The 22,605-nt window shown below is 50.5% G+C and overlaps 1 protein-coding gene across 1 annotated transcript; it reads left to right on the forward strand.

The window, feature by feature from the left end:
- The first annotated feature begins 659 nt into the window (after positions 1-659).
- GCC1 (GRIP and coiled-coil domain containing 1) lies at positions 660-22,520 on the forward strand. The gene is given in 14 exon segments (XM_061563032.1): positions 660-1,117; positions 2,458-2,779; positions 3,902-4,132; positions 5,327-5,445; positions 6,090-6,218; positions 7,105-7,215; positions 8,098-8,271; positions 8,273-8,299; positions 9,796-10,138; positions 10,695-11,107; positions 12,991-13,253; positions 14,178-14,300; positions 15,564-15,666; positions 16,024-22,520. Coding segments are annotated over 13 exon segments (2,505 nt in total). The 5' UTR covers positions 660-1,117; positions 2,458-2,517; the 3' UTR covers positions 16,231-22,520.
- Positions 22,521-22,605: the final 85 nt, after the last annotated feature.

Here is a 22,605-nt window from a genome sequence, read left to right on the forward strand (position 1 = left end):
AAGTGCCACGTGCTCCCACTGCATCTCGCTGCTCCCCCTCGTCCCACCACGTCCCCCCCACCTCCCCACCACGCCCCCCCACCACCCCACCTCGCCCCCCCCACCACCCCACCTCCACCCACCACGTCCCCCCCACCACCTCCATCCCCCACCACCCTCCACGTCCCCCCCCCACCTCCCCAGCACCACCCCCACCTCCCCAGCACCCCCCAGCAGTCCCACGTCCCCCCCCCACCACGTCCCCCCCACCACGTCCCCCCCACCTCCCCAGCACCCCCAACCACCCCCCACATCCCCCCACCTCCACCCCTCCACCACGTCCCCCCCCCCCACCACCCCCACCACGTCCCCCCCCACCACTCCCACCTCCACCCACCACGTCCCCCCCACCACTCCCACCTCCACCCACCACCCCCCCACTACTCCCACCTCCCCAGCACCCCCAACCACCCCCCACGCCCCCCCCCCACAATCCCTCTATTGTTTTTCTCAGTGCACACGCGCGCTGGATCATCGATCCCCTTGCTCTGATTGGCTACTCAGGCGTCACGTCTCTCGGTCTTGTCCAATCGGATGTAACACGCCCGAGCCGGACACGCGCCTCTCCGACCAATCAGAAGGCGAGCTCGCCTTATGCGCTCTAGGGAATGTAACGCCGATCGGCGGCCTCTATCACGGCTCAAGGTAACGCCGCTTCGTTATCCGCTTTAAATGTCTCGATTGTTTAGAGGTTTTCATCATAATAACAACAACAAAAACAACGTTAAACGTAGCGCACAATCGCCGTTCAGCAGGTGTGTATCATGCCCGTGGTTTCCGTCAACTGGTGACTCATTAAAGTTCGCCGTTATCGTCAAAAATCGGCTGCCGGACGGTGTTGGGAGTGGACTTGGCCCCGGCACGGGAATGTAGAATCGCCGTCATTTGCCACTCGGCCCCGCGCTCTGCATGCTTGGTACTGGCACGGCGGTGCTATGCGGCGTGTCTAGAAATCACAGCAATCGATGACCGCGTTAGTAGTAGCAGCAGCAGCAGCAGCCTTTGATATTCTCCACTGCTGGATGAGGGCCTTCACACACGCGGTGCCCTTCCTGACCGCCGTACCTCAACCACGCTGGTCAGTGCGGGCAACGTCGACGCGGGAGCCTAGGAGTACACACCAACAGTGGGGTTTTACTGCACTGACCACATTGTAGCCCCCACAGCCTGTAACGTCCGATATATGGGGATATGCATATACTGTACTGTATTGTAGTACAGTATTCATGTGAATGTGTATGTGTGTTCACTATAAGTGTTAGTTGTAACCCATGCACAGTAGTCTGTGGTTGTGTGCGTGCGTGTGGGGAGGGGTGGTGCAGCGGTTAGCGCGCTGTGCGTGAGTGTGGGGAGCGGTGGTGCAGCGGTTAGCGCGCTGTGCGTGAGTGGGGAGCGGTGGTGCAGTGGTTAGCGCGATGTTCATAATGATGCCGTGTACCTGTACGCAACAGATTGTCAATGCTATGTAAATAATCGTGTGTATGAAAGTGCAACATGTAATATGCAAACCATATACTGTAATGCGAATTTGTATTTATACACTATACACAACGGATTTAAGCATGTAATAACATTTTGTATTGTTACTGAGCGAAAAGGTATATTTGCACGTTTAGACCGTGTTAAGGTCTAAAGAGTAAGGGCCTTACTGGTAGTAGGTAGGGTTAGGTGGTTGGTAATGTGAGAGGTGGGACTGTACAGGTTAGCAGAGGTTAAGTCTTGCTTGAACACTATGATGTATGTTGGTTTTGAGCCTCAAGACAGGGCTCGTCTGTGATTGTGAGATAATATCGTTGGACATGATCAGATCACGTCCTGTGCATATAAAACGTTCTACTGACTGGTTTAGTGAGGTTGTCAATGAAGAGTCTGCCAGAATTCTCTTGTGTTTCACCTGCATCCGTGAACAGGATATTTTCTGGCAGGAGATGCAGTGTAGCACGTTGGTTGTGGTCAACATGTAGAGTCACGTCTCGCGTGAAAATGTTCCCTTGGTCACGTACACCAAGACGAGACTGGTAACACGGGTGCAAGTATCGCAGTGGCAGTAGTGGCAAGATCTTGTTCTTGGTTCTCTAACTGTGAAGAGAGCAATGCCGACCAAACCCTGTGCAGTTTAGGCGGAAATGACGTATGGGTTCGTTTGAGAATGTCACCACATTATCCTGTAAGGTAAAGAAGTTGGCGATTGGTTCGTGGATGGCAGTTGACACTGGATGGCACGTGAGGGTGAGAGTTAATGCTGTGTTTCATATTTACAAATATTATACTGTGGAATTTAACACAGAATGCTGTAAACTGGCAGAGTGTCGGAGCAAGGCTTTGTGTGGCACAGCTCAGCCAACCGGCTATTGAGGCAGCGTCACCAATTTTGTTTCAGCATCTCAGGTCACAAGCGAACCCTTTTTCGTCTCGCAGATAAAGCAGTGAAGAGTGCCTGGTTCCGTCAGCTTGGCTGCCAGGCGCCAGCGGGTCAGGATGGAAAAGCTGGCGGCCAGCCTGGTCGGGGGTTCTGGGGGCGGCACGGGAAGTGGTGCAGCTCCGATGAACCGGCGCCAGCTGCAGGAGCTGGTCGACAACCAACGGGGGCAGCTGGAGCGCTACCAGACACGGTTGCGCGATGTTGTGCGTGCCTACCGTGGCCTGGCGAAGGAGAAGGAGGCGCTGGAGGCATCGCTCACAGCGCTCAGCGCTTCCCAGCGCGCTCGCCAGCGCTCCCAAGCGCCCTCGGCTCCCTTCAGTAAGTACGTCCGTTTCCCTTACGTAAGTCCAAACGTTAGGTTGCATGTGGTCTGCATATGCAGACGGATGCAGGGTTTGCTTGCTATGCCGTCAGAACATTAAAGCGGCGAGATTCAGTGCTCATCACCACAGTGCCGAGATTCATATTTAAATCCTTCCAATAAAATCTGTGGTTTAGTGGTTAGGATACTCATCATAGAGCCAGTCTGTATGGAGTTGATGGCGTGGTTTCTATAGCCATCTGGACATTTTACCAAGAATCATTACAGAAGAATATTTGCATACAAGGGCCTGTAATGTTGAAGGAGCCTTGTGACTTAGATTGCTAATCCCATGTCAGAACACCACACCAGGATTGCTGAGATACGAATCTCAATTTCAGTCATCTTAGATAAATTCAGCTTATCAAGTGTAGTGAGTCAATGCTTCCCATTCATGCATGACAATACAAGAAAGCTTCATGCTAAATTTAGTTTTCCCTTTGGTGTACTATAGCACTGAGGACTCACAATCTCAGTTTGACTGGCATGCGACAAATTAGAGTGTACCCCGAGTGTGGATGAAGTGACTTCAGAAATAATTCCGTGACAATCTTCTGGGGCCATTAAATCACATTACATGGTGTTTCTGTGCTCATTGTCAGTGGTCCAACTGGAATTCCTTCTTCTGGTGACAATACCCCATTTGCACAATTGGAATATAATAGGGTGGTGGAAACAAAAGAACAATAATCCCAGTAACATCATGTAGCCCAGTGTCCTGGCTAAATCTCATACTTCATATAAACAGACAAAATTGTATCACACTATAATAATCCGTCTTTATGCAAATTGTAATTACTTGAAGTCTCCTTTTCAAAAGACAGACTCTTAGTGGTCAAATAATCATCACCGTCTGCCATGATCAATCCACTACTGGATGAAAACCTTCCCAAACCATTGCCATCTCTCACAAGCCTACAGTGTAATCACCTCACACCATTGCTCTATATTTATGGTCGACATTCTCTGAGATACGTTCTATTCTTTGGCTGCCACTCCGTCATAAGTCTTGGCTCTCGGGGGGCGGTGGGGGGGGGGGGTCAAATCACAGACGTTAAAGTTGCCTTCCTGACCAACAGACGTGGGCAGCGAGGACGGGCTGTCGGTGCGAAGCGACGGGAGCACCGAGACGGGTGACAGTGGGGAGACGGGGGCGAGCTGCGGCACGGACGGCAGCGCCACGGGTCTGGGAGAAGCCTCCTGTGTGGGTGGAGCTTCGGAATCGAGCACGTCCGTGGACAGAGGTGGCGAAAGGACCAATGGAAAGGAAGAGTCCGTGGGCTCTGGGAATGAAGAAAATGATGATACTCGTGAGTGGGAATTTGCATATTGGTGTGTGTGTGTGCGCGCGTTTGTGGTTGGGTAGTGGCTTTTTACGGTGAACATTGAGCTTAAATTTCGATTTAAAGCTTTCGTGACTGCAGGGATTCATCTTCTTGGTTCTTTCGGTAAAGTCACGTAGAAGGGAAGTAATACTATTATATTATTTTATTACTTCCCTTCTACGTGACTTTACCGAAAGAACCAAGAAGAACATTAGCTTGTTGACACCGGTCAGATTTCTGGCCATGCATACCACCAGTGCAACTGGTATCTGGAGATGTTAGGGGCCGTCCATAAATGACGTCACGCACTTGGGGGGGGGGGGGGTGGTCAGACATTTGTGACGATGTGTGACGAGGGGGGGGGGGTTGAGAAATGTGACGTCACATCAAAATGCGCAACTTTAAATAAATATAGACAACACGTTGTACTTAATGAAATATACTTTTTAATAAATGTTTTCTTCTACAACATTAGAGTGCAGCGCCACATTAATACGCACTACAATGACAATAGTTTAAAGCGATTTGAAGCATGTTTAATTTTTTTTGGGGGGGGGGGGGGGGGCAGAGCTTTGTGACGTCATATTTGAGGGGGAGTCTGACTATTTGTGACGCCGCGTGATGAGGGTGGGGGGTCAAAAATCGTCCAAAATCGCGTGACGTCATTTATGGACGGCCCCTTGGGGGCACGTACACCTCCGTTCATGGTGTGTGAACATCACAAAAAAGCTGGCCACCACCGGCACATCATGTGCTATGTTGGCCTGAAGTGCTCGTTAACAGCGCTTGCTCTAAACTTTCTGCGTGGCTGTATAGGAGATCTTCGTCTGTATGTGTGGGTGGTTATGTCATGATTGATGCACTGCACTATGAGCCGAGCAACCCAGATTAGAATCCGGGCTGTGCAAACCACCTCCACTGGTTTGGCACCATTGATATTCTGGTATTGTATCCAGGCAACCACCTTTGATTAAGTGTAGATATTTTAAACTTCATGATGTTTCGCTAGAGCGCTGGAAGCTTCTCCAGTAACTGCATATTTAGAAGCTCCCAGTAGGTGGAGCGAAATGTCGGATGTCATGCCGAACAACACGCGGTACAACCCAAAAACGCATCGGAGAATTCAAACTATTCCGTCACTATTATTGGTCTGTTTCGTATGTCTGTGTGCAATCGTAGGCGCTGGCGAGTTAGAGCAGTCGCATCTGACCACTCTGACATCCGCACTGGCCACGGTCACACAGGAGAAGTCTCGCATGGAGGCCGCCTACCAGGCTGAGAAGAGACGCTTGCGCCAGGTCAGAGATGGAAGCCGAAAGGACATGATGTCAATGTGACCTCGCGTGGGTAGATTAACGACAGCAATCTTCATTTCATTCTAACTCCTTCACCCTTGTTATCGCATCCATTCGCATGTAATTTTGTAAAGCAGTTGGTCACATATTATGATACATCATTCTAGTTAAGACTTTATTTGAGAATTTCGCATCGTTTAACAATTATCTGGCTGTGTAACGTCATAGTTGCACCGCCATTCACATTCACGGTTCACGTTAGAAAATCCCAGTTGGAGATTTGAAAATCCATTAATCTCACGATATCATTGGGCACCACATTTTAGTGAGCGAAAAGTGGTTGTCCCACGAACAGCCTCACCATCATCATAGGAACATACAATTTCTAATTCACAGTGCATGTAGGAGTGCATAACATCACCCCATCTTCATTCCAATCCGAGGAGACAAATTCTTCCATGCCCTAGTTGGGGAGTTAGGTACGAACTTTCCCCTGAAATCGGTTGACTTTTGCTGTATGACAATTCGTGCTGGCACTTGACTGCAGTTAGAACCCTGTAGGCTTTGAAACGGACCCTTCCACGTTGTTTAGCTTGACGTGGGAACCACTTTGACTTTCTCTGTCGGCTGCGCCTCTGCGTGTGCAGGAGATGGAAGATGCGAGCGGGCGGGCGGAGGAGGAGCGCGCGCGGCAGGCGAACGAGGCGCGGAGGCTCGCCGAGCAGCTTGCCGAGGCTCGCGCCCGCGTGCTGGCTCAGCAGCGGGAGAGGGAGCAGGTTCGTGCCAGGGACGGCTGTCGCACTCGTTTCGGGTGCGAGCGATTTGTGAAGGGCGCTGTGCGAGATGCCTCTTGCCCGCCAGCGTCAGGGGCACAGCCGCCTGTGCGGCAGTAGGGGATGTCCAAACACCCCCAGTAGTGTTTAGATATGGCGAAGAGACGCTCACAAAAGCTTCACGGTATTTTTGAGCCCCCATTGAACTCCTTTCAGCAAGGTGACGTAACTGCTGATTGTCCTGATAGAACTTTTGAGTAGACAGTAGCGCTCGAACAGTGCGCTTCGTTCTAGATTTGAAACTTTCATGACTGCAAGGATTCATACTCTTAGGTTTTTTCGGTAAAGTCACGTAGGTAAAAATTAAAATTAATAAAAGTAAGATAAAAATCACGACGTTTCGGAGGCAGCACAAACTTCCGTCTTCAGGTGGACCCATCACAGCAGGATTGCTGTATCAAGTAAGAGAAATTCTAAGAGACCCGTCCTTGTATATATACTGGTTAAGGGGGGGAGGAGCCAAGGTAGGCACCTGGATCGGAGTTTTGTATTATTATTGTGAGGTTGGTGCGGCTGAGGCTGCTGCTAGGAATTTTTTATTTACTTTACTTTTATTAATTAAAATTTTTACCTACGTGACTTTACCGAAAAAACCTAAGAGTATAGTACGCTTCGTACTGAATCAGTAGCCTGCAATTGCGTAGATGGTAATACAACTATAGTGTAGCAGAACTGGTATGCGTGATGAAGTGTGGGGTGAAGTTCACGCATTCTTCCTGTTATCTAACCAGTAACTGCTGGGAACAATTCTTAAGTGTGGCGGCGCCGCTACCCCAGTGCTATGCTGACGTCGCTGTGTGCTGTGCTGTTTGCTGCGTGCGGTCTTCAGGAGCAGGCTGACCATGGCGCCATGCTACGTGAGCTGCAGAGGCTTCTGGCGGAGGAGCGTGCCCGCTCCAACAACACGGAGGCCGCCCTTGAAGAGGCCAAGTCCGCACAGGTGCGAACCGACGGTTCGATTCCCCGTGCTGCCCGTTCTGGGTAGCGGTCCCTGACTTGACTCGCCATCCCTCCGGGAGTCGATAGCGTGAGTAACACTCAATGGTGGTTTTACTGTCATGTGTCTGGCCCTGGTAGTTACGTGGAATTCCCATTGCTGTATCAGGACAGCCAGTGGAGATGCGCACCGCCAGATTGCGTGACTGAGCAGGGAGTCACTTTTGCTTTTAGCTGTAAAGGGAATTTAACGAAGCATATTTTATGCTCAAAAGTGTCAATTAAAAACCCTGTCATTTCATTTGCAAGAATAGGCCATCCTGTATCGGAGTATTTGGCTAAAACGCGTATGTTAATTTAATCTGCGACTGAATTTTGGATCAGTTTAATCACTGGAGATGAGCACTGCCTTATGCTGATTTGAGTATTTGGAGAAAGACCACCATGCATATGGATGGACAACACTCGAGGGTCCACACAGATGGATTCACAAACTCATTTGCTGTACTGAGGTCTCCTGACCACCTTGTAGCCCAGCACTGTTGGCTGCAAATCTACATTTCCATCAACCTATGTCACCGAAGTGCTGGGTTAAAGGCACGTGTCACTCTACTTGGTAAGTGGCCGTGTGTTTGCCAATGCCGTTTGACATTCCAATCCATGTCCTCCCCCCCTACGGCTAGGTGTCACGTCAAGGTGCGGAGTGATGCCAAGTGGCGATTTGAAGCGTGTCCAGCTAGCAGGCTTCAATCACCCCTGGCTGTGCCAGATCGAGATGGACGCGAACCTCTCTGCGTTACGACCCTCTGTCGGTCAACCGTAACCGTCGTAGTTATTGCTCGAACAAATTCCTGGGCGTTGATCCGGATGTGCGCCTGCTACGCAGGCGAGCGTGGGCTCAGAGGAGGTGGCGTCACACCGAGCCACTCTCTCACGGCTCGAGCGGGAGCTGGAGGCCACGCGGGCGCAGCTCACGCAGTCCGAGGAGCAGCTGAGACGCGCCGTGTCCGCCGAGGAGCGGGCGCGCAAACAGGCGGGAGAGGAGGCCGCCCGTTTCGGCAGCGCAGCTGCAACTGCAAGCGACTCAGGTACCAGCCGGCCGCACGTGGAACAAACGCGAACCACAGTAGCGCTTCATTCATTGGTCCACGAGAGCCTCATCAGTCTCAAGACTCTCTCAGGAGGGTCCTGCTTAGGATGGTTGATGAATTGCATGTTAAGTATTTTTTTGTATGTCGGCTAAAACCGGAATCTACAGAGTAGCTGGGTGGCTCAGAGGGTTAATGTCACGTCAGAGCATGGAGTCATGCCTGGTCTTATTTATAATTAATGAAGCTTGTAACTCATAATGTACACCACAGGACACGTTACCGAGGATGTGTGGCCTGTAAAATACAAACTTTTGTCATATCCTGCACAATAACTAGTCGACGAATGAGCGATGACATGGCCCCGTGGTAGTTGATTGGCCGCTTGTAGTCGAGGTTCAAATCCAGCAGGCCGCTCTGATTTTTACTGCGGTTGTAGGAACCGTAATAATAATAATAATCACCATCCACTTCACACTGGACATGAAAGATCCCCTGACAAGAGTAGGTCATTGTGTGCCAGTGTCAGGGTCCAACTTTGCCAAATTAGGAAAATTATGCAGAAATTACTGGATAATTGGGATTCTACGTAGCAATCAATGCCTCGTACTAGTAGTCTTCATGCCCCATGTCACTCTTGCAAATGAGACTATCCTGTTCTCCTGAGTTCTCAACTGGTTAAACTAAACAAACTTGAAACTTGAAGGGGACATCCACAAACACGTCCACTGGGCAACGAAAGTTATGAGATGCAGTCGCGTATTGTTAAGTTTGCAGCCTTGAAATGTCTTGCTCACGACACAGGGAGCCACAGAGAGCTCCTCTACAGGGTATTTTTGGCCTACTCTTCCACCCTGGCTAGACATTTTGGAAGAAGTGGGAATACCCACACTTTATCCCTCTACGCATGACCTGCGGTTTTGCCATTTCTACTTGTAGGTCACATTTCGACGCTTGAATAATAAAATTGTCTCCATCCTAAACCGATTAGCACGGTACGGTACAAAATAAATTCGATATACATACATACAGTAAAATCTTTTGTTTTGCATTGCATTTTTGTTCTTAAAAACAAACGCTTCTATTTGGTGCTCTCATGCGCTCGTATTCCCCTGGTGGTGGCTGCAGGCCAGAGGTCGCAATCGGGTACCCGATACCCGTACCCTACCCGTACCCGGCCGGGTACGGGTACCCGTTTGCGAATCTGGTGCGGCCGGGTACGGGTACGGGTAGGCCGTGAGTCACTGGTGAGTAACCGTTTGTCACTCATTTCCCAACGTCTTGTCTCTTCTCACAATTCAAGTTCCTAGAATCAACCCACCCACGCCTGCAACATGGCTTCATCCCAAAGGTCGCAATCGGGTACCCGTACCCTACCCGATACCCAGCCGGGTACGGGTAGCTGGGTATTGGGTAGGGTACGGGTACCCGTTTGCGACCCTGGTGCGGCCGGGTACGGGTAAGGAATCAAAACCCGTTTGCGACCTCTGCTGCAGGCGCTGGAGGCCGAGGCCGCGCTGCGGGCGCGTGCCGGGTGCAGCGAGGAGCGCGCCGCGGGGCTGGAGGAGCGGATCGGCGAGATCTCGGCGGCGCTGGGCGCGACGGCGCGCGAGCGCCAGCGCGACCAGGAGACGGCCGCCCGCCTGCGCGACTCCGTCGCCCGCCTGGCGCAGCAGAACGCTGCCCTCGCTGCTGCCCTCGCCAGCACTAGCGGCAGCACGTCGCTCCGTGATGCCGAGCCCGCGTGTGGAGGGAAGGCGGAGGAGCCTGCAGCGTCGTCCACTGGAGGTTTTGCGGACATTTCGTCGACTGATGCCGATGGATCGTTGCTTGGTTCAGGTTCGGGTGAATTGTTTACTGTGGTATTGTTTATGATCTAATTATGCTGCCAGGGCTATAACCAAATGATCGTGAATGCACCTGACTTAATGAGATCTTGAAAGTGGGAGCCATGGTGGCGAGGTATTAATTACCTCGCCTGGTATACTGGAGGTCGTGGGTTCGATCCCAACCCTGACGCCTGTCTATTTGGAGTTTGCATGTTCTCCCCGTGGTTGCACGTTTCTGTGTGCCTTCTGTTATAGATATTTGTCACATGACAGTCAAACCAATATTGTCAATTCTCAGAGCTGGAACTTTATAAATCTATGTCAAAACCCAAAATGTATTTTTTTGCGTACTTGTTGCTGATTAGGCTAAGACCATCAACTTTTTACAGTTGAGAATCTGGTTTAATTATGGGTGGCTGCCTAGCTTTGAACCCAGCATCTCAGTGGTGCCAGCTCGGTGCTCTTGTTATCCGAGCCAAACGGCCCCCTCAATTCCGCATCTCAACTTGACTTCTGAATTGTGAACGCGACAACGACGGCTCAAAGGGGCTGTTGCCCCGCTGCAGGGCGGGCGTTGAAAGCTGTTGGCCACGGAGGGGCACAATCCGCGCGGCATCCAGACGTCGCCTCGCTGGAGCAGGAGCTCGCCAGGGTGCAGGCCCTCCTCGCGTCGGCACGCGGCCACGACCGCGCCGCCAACACCGGCATGAAAAGCGTCGACGTCGACGGTGATGGCGGCGGCGGCGGCGGCGCTGACGACGAGGACGCCAACAACGACGCCGACGACGCCATGCAGCACCCGCTCACCGACTGCGAGAAGGCGTCTGTCCTGGGCCTCCAGGAGGCGGCGCGTAGGCTGCGCGGCACCTCGACGCGCGGCTGGGGCCGCTCTCTCGGTGACAAGAGCGAGGTCGCCGAGCTGGGGCGGCAGCTGGCGGAGCTGAGCGAGCGGTACGCCGCCCTGCGCTCTCACTGCCAGGTAGGGGCGGGTGGGTGCAAGCGCCGACTTCCCCACGTCAAACATCTAATCAGGGGGGGTCATGATCCGATCTATGAATCGATGCTGAAACGTCTTTTATTTGTCCGTCTTGTTTGTATTGGGCTGCGTGGTGCAGTCAAGGGATGGCTCCCTACTGGTCAGCTAATGTTACGTATGCCGATGATCTGGTCATTGCTGCTCACTCAGAGGAGGAGTTGGAGGCGCTGCAGCTGAACCTGGAGCGTACCACTAAGAGGTGGGGCCTTACCATCAGCCCCACCAAAACTAAGCACCTGTCTGGGTATTTTGTACCATCAGACAGTCCACCCCCACAACTCCAAATTGGTGATGGGGCAGTTGTGGAGAGAGTGGAGAGTTTCCCATACCTGGGCAGTGTGCTCATGACTGGCTCCGGTTTGACAGCAGAGGTCTCACTCCGAATCAGTCGAGCGGCGTTGTCTTTTCATCGGTTGCGTAACGCTCCACATGAAGCTTCAGGTCTTCTCAGCCACAGTTATGTCCTCCCTTCTCTACGCTTGCGAAACGTGGACCCCCCTAATGGAACATCTTTGCCGGTTAGAAACTTAGGCTGGCCTGCCTACGATCCATCCTGGGATTAACCAGGCTGGATTAGTCCCCATCGGTGAGCTCCTCTGGCAGGCAAGGCTGCGTTGGCTGGGTCATGTAGCCCGCATGCCCCGCTATCTCGTGCCTAAACAGCTTTTGTTCTGCCGGATAGAGGGGGCTAAGGCGAGAGAAGAGATGGAGTGATGTGGTACAAGAGGATGTGGAGCTGAGTGTACTTGTACCAGCGGTGTCAAGATCGGCCTCTGTGGAGGAGGCTCGTGATGGACGCTACTGGGCAGAGGAACGACACTCACAACAACAAGCGGAGCGCCGGGTGGCTAAAACACAGCAAGTTGGCAAAGTAGGGGGCACAGATGGTACATCGGCAAGCATCTCAGTCACTCGACCCATGACACTTGGGTCTGCCCCGTGACCTCCTTCCAGCGGGCATTCGACACTTCACATAGCCTGGCACAAGTGCCGTGGTGACGTCACCGCTCCATAGTGGCGAATGGCGGTTGTTGTGGGTGTTTTGTTCATACCATAAAAATAAAGATAATGGTAACGTGCTTTTCAGAAGTAAATAATATATGGAAATTCCACTGGCTGACCTATGGGAAGCTATGGTTAACTTCTGATACCACTTGTCATTGATGTTAGCCCTGGCCAGGAATCCTACTCTAGTCGCCAGGTTCACAGTGCTCTGTATGACCCATTGTATCACCACTCCCACACCAAAGACAAAGATTCCCCATACAGACTCGACATACTCTTGGGGCAAGTTCTGTTTTCAAGCATCTATGCAAACCGACCTAAGTGAGGCCTTAGACCTGGTTCAGATAATCGTCACTGGTGTTGGCCGTGAGCAGGAATCGGACTTGTGTCGCCAGGTTAATAGCGCAGCGCGCCAACCGCTACGCTACCACTCCCCACATTCTCATGCACACAAAGATCAACAAAGATCCCCCGTATAGCCTTAACAGACTGTAGGGGCAAGTGCTGTTAGTGAGCACCTATGAAGGCCGGAACGGTACACGAGGGGGTGGGTGGCCAGCGCCACGCCCGACCGCCTTTGTCTCCCTAGCGGCGATGTTTACGCACCGCACCAGGTACTCATTTGAGGCTGAGTCGACCTAGGGGAGGCCCAGGACCGGTTCAGATAATCGTCACTGGTGTTTGCCGTGAGCGGGAATCGAACCCGGGTCGCCAGGTTCGTAGTGCAGCACGCTAACCGCTACACTACCGCTCCCCTACACACACACACGTACACACACACGTAAACACACCGTGATGCTCACCTCCCCGTGCCTCCACAGGAGCTGGTGGGGCGGCATCGGCGGGAGGTGGAGGAGCTGCGCGCGGACGGCGCTCGCGAGCGCCAGCGCGGGCAGCGCGAGCGCGACCTCGCCGAGGCGGCGTTCCGCGACCGAGTGCTGGCGCTGGAGAGCGAGATGCACCGGCAGCGTGACCGCTCGCTCGCCCTGCTGGCGGAGCGCGAGCACGAGATCCACGCGCTCCGGGCCGCGGCGCAAGCCGCGGGGGGCCGTGCCGAACCCCACGTGACGGCGTCAAACCACGGGTGAGGCCCCGCGGGCTCAGTGGCACCTATTTACTAAATATATATTTTTTTACCAGGTAAGGTCACTGAGCTATATGGATCTTTTTCAGAAGCGACCTGGCCACATATGATAGCTCAACGAAGCGGCTTATCATCATTTGGAAATTTATAGCAGCCACTCTAAATGTAGAGGGAAAAATCGGAGGACCCAGAGAAGAATCCACACGCCCACTGAGAGAACATGCAAACTCCAGATATACAGGTGTCATGGTTGGTATTGAACCCAAGGACCTTCTGTTTACCATCACGCCACCATGGCGTCCCTAACATCTCACCTGGTTCCAGCTGTAGTGGAGAGTTTCATAGCTGAGCGTTTCACTCATTTTCTTGATTCACCAGTCGTTACCTCCAATCGGAGTGGTCGCCACAAGTCCGGCGACTTAGGCGAAGACCTCGGAGCAGATGCCGGGACACTGTTAGGGCCGACATTGGAGGTCGCGTGTCTACTGCACAGCAGCTGAGGGATCTGGCCAAAGCTATAAAGCATTGGCGAGTTTGTGTTGCCATCAGTGGCTTTGGCCATGTTCATACCTCGATCTTGCCTCTCCAGATGGTTGGATAACAGGCGTGCAAAAGCCCGTCATGAGAGTAGGCAGGTCTGTTTTCTTACAAATTGTCACTGAGTCCGGTAAATGCCTGTTAATGGATTACCAAAGCACACAATCTACGATAAAGACAATCTTTTTAAATAACACTCTGATATTATTCGCAAGAGTCGGACATCTTATATAATGGCAGTGCTACGAAATTGAAATGAAAAATAAAATATCTTCCTTTATGGGAGAAATTATCTCATAGGTCAATGCAGCAGGAATGATCACCTTGTCCAAGTGTGATGTGTTTTAAGCAGTGAATGCTGTTCAATGGCCATTGTCTGGGCTGCAGGCCGGCGGAGGGCGGTGTTGACGGGCAGGAGGTGTCTGCAGCAGGGTTCTCGCACGAAGCATTGGAGCTACCGGCCCACAGCCAGGCCATGCTGCTGCACTACGTAGAGCAGCTGTCCCGGCGGTGAGAGCTCAGCACAGCACCCACTGTCGCATCGTGGATGCAGCACCCACAGCCACAGTAGAGGCACCACACACACAGACACAACATGGACACAGCAGATACAGACACAGCAAGGATGCAGCACACACAGACACGGCATGAACACAGCACGCAGTCGCAGCATGGACACAGCACCCACTGTCGCATCGTGGATGCAGCACCCACAGCCACAGTAGAGGCACCACACACACAGAATGGACACAGCAGATACAGACGCAGCAAGGATGCAGCACACACAGACACGGCATGAACACAGCACCGACAGAAACAGGACAGGGGTTGCAGTTCAATACACAACGAACATGCATTGTGCGTAAGCAACCATGGTTAGCTTACAGCTCGTATAGAAACATGGCCACATATACTGAGAACATTGACGAAGCATACAGCACACATACAAACCATGCACAGCACATGGTGATATTGCTACAAATTACAACCTGTAACAACAACAACCGCCATTCGCCACTAAGTGGCAGTGACGTCACCACGGTGGTTGTGCCAGGCTATGTGCACGTTGAGGCCACGTGAAGTGTCGAGCGCCCGCTTGCAGGAGGCCACGGGACAGACCCAGGTGCCATGGGTTGATTGACTGAGATGACTTGCCAATGACCACGTGTGCTCTCTATTCACTCGTCTGCCCTCTCTTGTTGCTGGATAGCGACTGTCTCCAACTGCCCAGTAGCATCCTTCACGAGACTCCACCTTCAATGATTTACTACTAAACCACATTACAACCTATATATACAGACATAACTATATCATTCACATCCTGTACATCACACGCACTTGCTTCATGTGTACATGTACTAACATAGCATCGTGCAATCGTACAACTCGAGCACTCACGTAGCTCATGTATATCAACACTGCTCTGATATCCAGTAGCAGGCAGCATGCAATACAATCATGTTAACATACACAACACACATGTACAGCCCTCTGTCAACCCCACTGCTACAGGAGAGCCCTCCCTATGCCGTGTGGGTAGCACGGGTTAGTTCGGGTTGGTGAAGGCCAAGGAGCATTGATGTGGGAGCCTAGAACAGTTCAATGCATTTGCTACACCGCCCTCCGCTGCCCATAATGTAGCTCTGCACGTAACCAAATGTGCATCCATATAGTGATGCACATGCAACCACAGCAGCCGAAGCCTTGACCCTCAACAACGCGAGACTACATCGGCAACCACGCAAAGCAACTCTTGTTGTGCATGCACTTTAGGGAGGTGGAGATGGCCGCACTGCGTCGAGAGAAGAGAGACCTGGAAAGGAGTGTGAGGGCTCTCAAGGAGGAGATAGCTACGGCTGAAGAGAAGCACCAACAGGTAAATGCTCACACAAAGATCCCACGAATATTAGCCCTAGCAGACTTTTGGGGCAAGTGCTGTTAGCGAGCACCTATCCATGCCTGCATGGCACACGAGAGGAGGTGGCTATGTTTACACATCGCACCAAGTACTCATTTGAGGCCGAGCTAACCTAGAGGAGGCCCAGGACCAGTTCAGATAATCGTCACTGGTATTGGCCATGAGCGGGAATCGAACTCGGGTCGCCGGGTTCGTAGCGCAGCACGCTAACCGCTACACTACCGCTCCCCATGAACGCACAAGACGCACACACTGGGTATCGTATTCTCACACGTGCATGCGCATTACCCCCCCCCTACTCCCATCGCCCTTCAGGAGGTGCAGAGCCTGCGCGCCATGCTGGACGAGCGGGCGCGCGAGCGTGGCCGCGATGGTGCTAGCCTCGAGTACCTGAAGAACGTGGTCTACCGCTACCTGACGCTGGGCGACGCGCGCGGGAGGCAGCATGCGCTCAACGCCATCGCCGCTGTGCTGCACTTCAGCCCCGTGGAGCGGCAGGCGGTCGCGCTCAAGCACTCGTAGCGCTCGTAAGCGCTCGCGTTGCATCTCCACGTGCGCGCGTGACTGCTCACGCTTTTACATAGCAACAACAACAAACAAAGTGTGGTCTTCCGCACGTGACTGCTTGCGCGTTCACATTGCAGCAGCAGCAACAACGACGACAACAAACCAAGAGTGGGTGAATACACGTGTTCACATAGTAGCAGCAACAACAGCAAATCGAGTATGGTCTTCCGCGTGTGAATGCACACGTGTTCACAGATCAACTACAACAACAAACCAAGTGTGGTGTTGTGATTCGGGCCACGTGTTGAACATTTGAGCATTTCTTCTCTCAAGATTTCGCCAGGCCCTACAGTCGACGTCTTCAGGAGTTGAAGATGTGCAAGTACATGTCGCACACTGCTCTGGGTACCTTGGGAAATTCTTCTCGCAAGCTTGCGCCACACACTACTGCGGCTCTCTTCAGGAGCTGAAGATGTGTAAGTACATGCCGCACTCTACCGCGGGCATCTTTCAGAAATGCTCTCAAGGTTTTGCCACGCACCGCTACGAGCACCTCCACCGTTTCTTCTCTCAAGCTTTCGTCCCGCCCTCCTGCGGGCAACTTCAGGAGTCTCTCTTTAGGAGTTGAAGATGCCCATAATCGTGCATGGAAAAAGCATGAGAACATTTTCTAACTCATGGCCTAACCCGGAAGACTATGCTCGAGTGTCTACGGAAACCAACGTGCTAAACAAATGAGCGCTATTCACCACTAAGTGACGGTGATCTGACCACAGCTCTTGTGCTAGGTGCATGCGGTGCATTGTGAGCCCATCACGTGAAGTGTCGATGGCTCACTGTCAAAAGGTCACAGGACAGACACGTGTTATGCATGCACACAAACAAAGATGAAGATCCCCCGTATAGCCTTAACAGACTGTTGGGACAAGTAATGTTAGCGAGCACCTATGAAGGCCGGTACGGCACACAAAGGGGTGGGTGGCCACTAAGTGGCGGTGATGTCACCACGGCAACTTGTGCCAGGCTAGGTGCACCGTGAGGCCATCTGTAGTGTCGAAGGCTCACCGACAGGAATTCACAGAACAGACCCTGGTGCCATGGATAGACTGACTAAGATGACTGGCAGATGGTACCACCTGTGCTCCCGACTGTGCCAACTTAGTGTGTTTTAATTTCCCGGGGATCTGCCCATTGTGAGTGCCGCTCACAGGCCGATCTTGACACCGCTGGTATCAGTCATCAGCAAGTCCAATCACCTCCATATCCTTCTGTACCACATCAGGCTATCTCTTCAGTAGCCCGTGCCACGCCCATGTAGCCCAATCTATCTGGCCAAACAGAAGCTGCTTGGGCATTCAGTGGCTGGGCATGCAGGCAACATGACCCAGCTAATGCATCCTCGCTTGCCGGAGGAACTCACTGATGGGACTGTGTCTAGATCTTTGAGCTCCTCGTACAATGCAGTGTGGTTAAACCCAGGATGGATCGTAGGCAGGCCAGCCTGAATGTTCCAAACAGTCATAGATGTTGCTATAAATAGCTCCACGTTTTGCAAGCATAGACACACATGCACGCAATCGCTCTCAGACACACAAATATCCACTTTTATAACTACACTGTTGGGGTAAGTGCTGTTATGAGTACCCATAGTGCAAGAAGCAGATGTGCCTCTAGCATAACATATTTGCCAACTTTGTCATCCTGGTGCTGTGTATGTACATTGCATCATATACTCATTTAGTATCGATTCAATTTCGGGGAGGCCCAGACACCATTTGCCAGTGATGTTATCCCCGGCTGGGAATGGCATGCAGATCGTCTGGTTAATATCTCATTGCTCACATCCCTGTACCACTGCTGCCCAAAAGGCACGCACATCAACACATGCATATGCACACGTGGATGCACGCACACAAGAATACAAGGCCAGTTTACACTCGCACACATTCATGTTACACGTACTCAACCAAATCTCACGATAGTTGATACACGCAGCTGATGCCACAGAGAATAGTCGTAATATATTCCAGACAGACAAGAGCAACGGTGTGGAGAAAAAATGTTTAGCACATTTTCATGCCAGCATAGAAATGTTTTTACGTGACCCAAGTTTACACTTTGTAAATGTATCATTGGAAATAATAATCTGTTCAGTTGTAATGTATTAGAGTTTCACACCCCATGTTATTACATCGGGGTTAACACCTCGCGTATAAAACTGCAAACTAATCTTGAAACTGCATGCGTTGTACACACGCACAACGCTGACAGGCAAACGTTAGCCGGCATCTGTTGAGGGTCGCTCTGGCGTTGGAGCCAGAACCACACGTTCTGACGTCCACACTTATAGGGGTTTTCCCCTTTTTTCTGGCAACAAAACTGACACCTTTTGCAAGGAATCATGCTTACATTAACCACAATGGCGTCATCTGGTCGAACACCATATGAGACGAGGCTCCAAAGAAAGCTGTCTCTGGTGTGGACCAATCAGTTTCAAAGACAATGCATAAATTATCAGAGTATTGTTTTTTGTTTGCATTTGACTGCCAGTATTGTGGTTAATGTAAGCATGATTCCTTGCAAAAGGTGTCAGTTTTGTTGCCAGAAAAAAGGGGAAAACCCCTATTAGTATATTTTGGTACTGGCAAAGGAGGTCCCATGATGTCCACACTTGTCGAGATAACTTATTTTAGATCAAGTTGGCCAAGAGGAAGCCGAGAGGCCAGGGTTTGATATAAATTGTCACCAGGGCCGTGTGTGGCCAGGAATTGGACCCAGGTTGTCATGATTGGAGCACAGTGCTCAAACTGCTGCATTGTTGTAAAACACAAGAGGTTTTGACCGTTAATGTCATGCACGTGTGTGTGTATGAACCTTGCATTTCAAAACCTTAGCTTTACAACGTTCTCCCTATTTGACGCTGAACTACGGTCGGGTCAGCGATTGGTAGTTTTAGGCCAACAGTTGGCACATGCTGACCATATTTTCAGAATCAACAAATCTTGATTAGTTGATTCATAAAATAAACTTTAGGTTTCTTGAAATAGTTGAATAAAAAAATCAGAAAAGCCTCGATGAGTCTTCAGAACTTTCAGGAGGACCTTGATTGAGATGTTAGGCGGATTCCTTCGAGTATGTTTTAATGTACGTTGGAGGAATGCTATATCCACCAAAGGGGAGCACTCAAGAATCCACACACGTGTGTTTTTCATGAGTGTCAGACCATGCTTTGTGTTCGTCAATGACCAGAGACTTTTTTTTTTACTCCAAGGTTAAGGGACCAGATCCAACATTCTGTAATTAACTCTTCAAGAGGCATAACTTCGACCCATTGAGCTCTGTAGCTCTTTTTCAGAAGCGACCTGACCATAAATGAAAGCTCGGTGAAGTGGCTTATCACGTGCACACTTATGGTAGCCAAATCTTCTAAACGCATGTTTCTAAATGTGGAGGGAAAAACCAAAGGACCCTGAGAAATTCCACACAACCACGTGGAGAACATGCAAACTCCTAATATATACCGGCATCAGAGTCAGGATCGAACCCACGACCTACTGTGTACCAGGCGAGGGAGTTAACATCTCGGCACCACATCGCCTTCGCCACACACCACACATTAGGCACGACTCGGTAAATGTACAGCACGTGCTTTATTTGTGTCCAGACTCGGCGCAACATTTGCTTCTACCGTTATTAAAGCTCCACTGCACAGCGCTCAAAGAGTAACCATTGCCTGGCTTTATCAGTGGCTAGTTAACAGCCACAGAACCGACTTTGTCGACGCAAAAAAAAATCTCCATCATTTAATTACTCTAGACATGTCAAGAGTTTCTTCTGATAAACCCGTACGCATGTCCATCGGCGAGTTTTCACAATTGCCTTCCGACACTCGTTCTCTTAAAGGGAACTTTGCCTCATCTGTGGATGTGTTCACCGGCTCCGCTTGATTCATACATTGTCCCAAGTATTAGCTGTGACAGTGATGTTCCATTCGAAGTCATTAAGAAGCACATTCGTACCTCTTAAGCGCACTGCCACCTTCTATTCACAGCCTTCGGTAAAATACAAACAGCCAATCTTCAAGTGCATTGTTGTAAATGCATCCGTCTTGAGCCTCTGAATCTGTACTCAGAACAGTCATGGAATTATGTTGATACATGCAGTGGCTTATATGATTAAAAGTGGAATAATGAAACTGCGTCTTTATGTTAATTTCACAAGTATGTAACGATGTTTTCGTACGAGGATATATCACCGGTTTTTTTTATCTATAATAAAACTCGACAAAGTGGTATGTGTTATGAATGCGCTGCTTGTGGACTTAAGCGGTCAAGATAAACAATTCGATGCTTTGTGAATATAACCAGGCTTTCCACAGCAGCAATTGCCAACAGCGTGTAGACATTACGTACTTCACAAACTAACATGTGACGCACAAGTACATGTATACATACACACATATAGAGTGCGAGTGTTAGGTAGTTGGTGGCTTAAGACCGATTTTGTTAGACTGGAAATACACAACAGGTGTGTTTGGTGAAACCTGTCATTACTACTTTACACAATTGCACGATAGAAGAAACACTAGTCTGAATTGCCTTTTTGTAAAGCGATTTTACTTTTCATGATGATGATTATTATTACCCCACCATAATCGCCTGTACCACTGTCTCGACACACAGTGGCGTTAAGGGACTTAACGATATTGCAATGTTTATCACAGGCGTATATGCTTTAAGCCTTGCGTAGCGGTCAAATTGTGCAGCGACGTGTTGTTAACGTGCCTTTAATTTAGCAATGTCACGTCAACAACGGCAACCACCGCTTGGGCACGGACCGCTAATGGAATTCGCTTCTCGCCTCGGCACAAAGTGACGGGTGACCAGCACCGCACCCGGCCGCTTCAACTCCTTCGCCGAGTAGCGGTGGAGTATTTCGTTTCGGGGCCAAGCGGACCTACAGCCTGCCAGGTGAATCTCGGCAGTAACAACAAGAGGCTGGATCGGAACGTGGGTTTTGCTCAATCTCGAGCACAAGTTCTCAATTCGCGCACGCTGCCCGCTTGGCCGTATTCTACCATCGTCGCGACTTTATCTACAGCTGCTCGAACCAACATTCGTCGTGAAGGAAAACAGTCGCACTTCTCGTGGCAAATTTAACGAAACGTCTTGTGGGGGGGAAATACGATGGCTCCATATTCTATGTAGAGTTATATAGCGATAATAATGATCATTATTATTTTTCGATTTAAAGCTTTCGTGACTGCAGGGATTCACCTTGGCTCTTTCGGTAAAGTCACGTAGAAAGGAAATAATAAAATAATTAAAATAAAACATTAAATACAATTTTACGTTTAAAAATAAAACAATAAAATTTAACGTTTTATTTTATGAAACGTCGTATGCTATTATTTAATTTATTATTTTATCTTTATACGTGATTTTACCGAAAGAACCAAATAATTATTTTATGATGTTCTATTTTTATTATTTTATTATGTTTTATTTGATTGTGTTATTTTTATTATTTCCCTTCTACGTGACTTTACCGAAAGAACCAAGAAGATCATTATTACTTGTTTACACAAGAAAACTGGAGTCTCGAGACTTTGTCAGGAGGATGCTGCTTGGGTTGTTTGACTTTGGAGGAAACAAAGGGCCCAGAACATCCACATTTGACAAATACTCAAGCTGCCCGACGTTCTCACGAGCGTGCACGCCTCGATACTAGCGCTGGGACGTTTAGTCGATACATTTGCGAAAAACTGATAGATTGCTTTTTTGTGACCGATTACTCGGGCCCATTTAACATTGGCGTCTACCCTGACATCCCATCCCCTGAAGGCAGGAAACCCCCTACAAGCCACGCCCAGCGTGACGGCGGCTGACGATGCCAATAACGTCACCCTGCCCATCGCCTGCCGTCCAGCGGCACACGTGGCAACAGACGTGACGCTCGTTTTCTCCAAACTATTTTCGTGACATCCGATTGGTCAAGTAATGGGGGCGTCTTAAATAATTGGATATCTCAACTCTACTTCGAACCGCTGCCAACGTGAGGGACCCATTTCACGAGATCGACTATTGCCACTCATCCATGAAGTCTTCCAACTACCGGCGTGCAGGGCGCGACGCGTCTCTTAATCCCTTCCTCTTACCGCAATGACTTTGCAACTCATTCTCACCGTCTACCACACTAAGGGGCCGTCCATAAATGACGTCACGCGATTTTGGACGATTTTTTTTACCCCCCCCCCCCCCCGTTACACGGCGTCACAAAAAGTCAGACTCCCCCTCAAATATGACGTCACAAAGCTCTGCCCCCCCCCCCCCCCCCAAACATTTCCATTTTGAAAATAAAACATGCTTTAATCGCTTTAAACGATTGTCA

Source organism: Lethenteron reissneri, chromosome 30 (genome assembly GCF_015708825.2).
Source record: "Lethenteron reissneri isolate LAM-NWPU_2019-01 chromosome 30, ASM1570882v1, whole genome shotgun sequence".
Classification (NCBI taxonomy): domain Eukaryota; kingdom Metazoa; phylum Chordata; class Hyperoartia; order Petromyzontiformes; family Petromyzontidae; genus Lethenteron; species Lethenteron reissneri.